At 37.6% G+C, this 4,002-nt stretch overlaps 1 protein-coding gene across 1 annotated transcript in view; it reads left to right on the top strand.

Annotated features, from left to right (window-relative positions):
* The window catches only part of SYNE2 (spectrin repeat containing nuclear envelope protein 2), a 333,055-nt gene that overhangs the window by 54,947 nt on the left and 274,106 nt on the right, over window positions 1-4,002 (top strand). Inside the window, exon 2 of the mRNA XM_019632109.1 lies at window positions 785-914. Within this exon, the coding sequence (XP_019487654.1) occupies window positions 836-914 (79 nt within the window). The 5' untranslated portion in view covers window positions 785-835. The remainder of the gene's footprint in view (window positions 1-784; window positions 915-4,002) is intronic.

The following is a 4,002-nucleotide window of genomic DNA, read 5'->3' as shown; positions in this document are numbered from 1 at the left end:
TCTAATACATTTTATATTTTTATATGTTTGGTTAGGTTTATTTTGATAAAAAAGTCATACATGTGGGAGAACTCAGTGTTTTATTCTCGGCCTCCAGGATACTAACAGTGGCATACACATACATGAAGCAATACTTTTAAAGAGTTGCACAATAAGAATTACTTTTACTGGAAGGATTCTTTAAGAGTCACAGTGTGGATAGAGAAAGAAGTGTGTAGGTGGAAAGACAAGTACTTGGGAAAATAACTCAGTCTAATAGATAACTCATCAACACATTCTTTTTGATAGTTTCTTTTAGTTTCACTTTGCAAGCTATGCAGGGTCAGCCCTTATTGTTTCCAGTAAATGGCGACATTTATGGAGCAGAAAGGGAAGTAAGTTAAATAAAAAGTTTGAAAGGAAATCCTTGCAGGGTGAAGGTTGATAATAAAATACACAAAACGCCTAAGACACCAGTTTGTGTCAACTTGAATTCCTCTAGGCAAGATGTGGAATCTAACTGCGTAGCTTTGCTTTTCACCAAGAGTGTAGAATCCACAATGCTGGCTCTTTTGGAGTCCTGCCAGCAACTCCAATGAGCATGAATAGGTCACAGGGCAAAATCTTGATTATGATTCAGAAAAGAAGGCGTAGTCACTTTTGTTCCTCATGAACTAAGGAGACACTCACTCACTGGAAAGCGCTGCTTTTTGGAGGGCGGGTTTTGGTTTTTGTTGTTTTCTGGTGATGCATGTTTACTAGGAATGCAGAGTTACTAATGAGCATTTACCCCTTTTTCTTTTAGTTCACTTCTTTTACTGAGATGGACATGGTATAATCTCCTTTGAGTCAAAGGATGGCATCCAGTCCTGTGCTTCCCACGGAAGATGAACAGGTTTCCTCGGGCATCGACGATCTCCATATCTCACTGCAAGGTAATTAAGATTGGGTGGTGTGGCACCGTAGCAACTGCAGAAACCTTACCCTCATCTGTTCACGACTTGTATTGCTCTCTGTCTCTCCTACGTATTTTTCCAATTGTGGAACCTCCCAGCATTCTGCTTAAATGTTTTTATTCCTATCTTAGCTCTCTAGAAAGTAAGGAATACTTGGAAGGAATTTGGCATCTCGGTTTTCACTCTGAGTGTATGTATTTTATTTGCAGTGAAAATTAAATAGTTCACCATAGTTTGCTTGGCATTGGTTGCACTTGTGTGTCTTTGTGCACAGCCTCTTTTAAATATACATCCTATTTTGCACTAATGGAAAGGAACAGTAATATTATAAGTGAGTGATGACCTTTCGGCTATGTGAATTGTGTGCATTTATGCAGAATAAGTACTGTCTGTATTTCCTAAGTGCTTCTTGTGGAGTTTGGCAATATTTGTTTTGCACTTTGAAAATTTATTAGCCACTAGACTTTCCACCTTTGTTGATGAAGCAAATCGTGGAGCTGAGTAAAGTTAGCTAGTGTAGAAGAAATAAGGCTATGGCAAGTCTTTGCAAATATTCATGTAACTATGTATTTTAAAGTAATTTAAAGATTATGAGCAGCATTCTTAGAATGTTATTTAGAAGCCATAGATTTTGAGTCCTTTATTATTTTTATTTCTAGTTTTGTTTATAAATTTTCAATTGAGGTGTAACTGACATACAACATTATATTAATTTCAGGTGTACAGCATAATAATTTGATATTTGTATATATTGCAAAATGATCACCACAATAAGTCTAGCTACTATTCGTCACCTTACATATTTACAGAATTTATTTTTCTTGTGATGCGAACTTTTAAGATCTACCCCCCTAGCAACTTTCAAATATGCAGTACAGTATAGTTGCCATGCTGTACATTTATTTGAGACATTTATGATAAATTCCCAAATGACTTCCTGATATTTGCTTTTTAATTAAAAATGATTAGGTTCTTGACTTTGAGGTCAATAGCTATTTCAATAGACTATACCTATATGTATCAGGCTTTTAAAAATAAATATCATGTAATTCATATAGACTAAGAAGCATAATATGTTGAAAGGTAGTACTTTAGGTAAGAATTTCAAAAATTCTCTAGCTACATTTCTTATATTGTCATATAATATTTTTAAGTAGTTAGAGTCAAAATTTTATTTAACTGAAAAAAAAATCAATGTTCTTATTTTTCTCTGAAGTTTTGGTGGCATGGGAGTAGAACTCATGTAACCTAAAATGTATCGGGAAGATAGTGCATCAGTAAATAGATAAATCTAATTTCTTACATTTTTTTTTCAATTACAGTTAGCATTCAATATTACATTTGTTTCATTTGTACAGCCTAGTGGTTAGACGTTTATATGACTTACGAAGTGATCCCCCTGATAAGTCTAGTGCCGCCCGAACACCACACATAGTTATTACAATATTATTGACTGCATGATAAATCTAATTTCTAATGCTGGCTCTGTCACTTGCTAGTTCTTTGAATTTGGACAAGAGACTATCTTTTTTGAATATCAGTTTCTTCTTATTTGAAATATGGATGATAATGCCTATGTTGCAACTATGTTTTGAAGACGAACAAAAATGCATGCAAAGGACTTAGTGCAGTTCCTGACAGAGTGGAATTTCAATAAACGTATTGTAATTTCTTTTTATATATTTACAGTGAAAACCTTTGTCTCAAAGGATTTCTTGTACAGGAGCACAAACTTAGAGTGGAAACTGCATGGCTGATAAGAAAAAAATTGTAAACCAGAAGTCTGGCTTACACTGTTTTGTTTTGACATTTCTATTTGATGGCTTCCCGTCGCATGCGGGATGAGGTCTAGACTTCTTGGTGTGGCTCGCAGGCCCTTCTCCTGGTGTCCGCCTTTCTCTCTGTCCTCACCTCCCACGGCACCCCACAAGCACCCTGTGCTCCATCCCCACAGCTCCCTCAGGGACCATAACCCCCTGCCTGTGTTCAGGTTGTCCCCCCGTGGAGTTCCCTGCCTCCTTGTCCCACCCAGGGAAGAAGTCCAGCTCACGTGTGCCTCATCTATTCCTCATCCATCCCGAAGTCAGCCCGACTCAGCCTCCACCCAAGCCCTACTCTCTCTCTGGCTGAGATTCGCACTTCCTCCTCTGTTCTCCCATAGTACCTATTGCAGCACTTACAGTGTTATAGTTATTATATTTAATGTTTGCTTCCCCACTGCCGAGTGTGCTCTAAGACATTTATGTACATGCTCTAGCGTACATACCACGTGTACATACACTGTCTCATTTAATCCTCACAGTCATTGTGAGGTAGATGTTTTTACCTTCAAGGCACGGAGAAGCTGTGGCTTAGGAAGATGGAATTACTTTCCCAGAGTCACACAGCTAATGAGCAGCAGAGCTGGGTTTTCACCTGAAGGGTAGTTTTCTTTCCATCGCACCACACCCCTTCGGACACATTTCAAAGAACAATTTGAAAGAGGGAATTTCCCTAACAACTTTCTCTGGAAAATCCACTTGAATCTGAGCCTCATCCCAGTTAATCCATAGCAAACTTTGCAGCCTGAATATAGTTGAACATCTTTAAGTAACACTAATGATCTCAGGTTCACAGGTAGCTCAAAATAATTAGCAAATTACTGAGAAATGAGTGGTTTGTTACAGTGTGTTTAGAATTATACTAGGTTATACGATTACTTTACAATAGGAGATGAGTATAGGGTGCTTGCAATGAAAATGTGATATACATTTATTACCAGTGTGAATGATTTTCCTTCCTGCTGTATTTAGAGGATCATAGTGCTGGATGTATTGTTCTATAGTGGGAGAAGTGAAAAGCTAATAGTATAATATGGTGAGGTTGACACTAGGCAAGGATGCTCACAATAGTTAGGTAACCTCTGGAATGTCAGCCAGGAAGTTCCCATGTCTATAGAATGAAGGTTTAACTGTGAAATGAATAGATTTCCTGAAGTCAAGTTCTTTATTATCAGCATGTTTATAATGATTCTTTCAGCCTAGTTGGAGAGAGAGAGAGAGAGAGAGAGAGAGAGAGAGAGAGAGAG

This window comes from Hipposideros armiger, unplaced genomic scaffold (assembly GCF_001890085.2).
Source record: "Hipposideros armiger isolate ML-2016 unplaced genomic scaffold, ASM189008v1 scaffold_1074, whole genome shotgun sequence".
In the NCBI taxonomy this organism is placed as follows: domain Eukaryota; kingdom Metazoa; phylum Chordata; class Mammalia; order Chiroptera; family Hipposideridae; genus Hipposideros; species Hipposideros armiger.
Note: the sequence above shows the minus strand (reverse complement) of the source record. Positions and strands in the feature narration are given on the sequence as shown.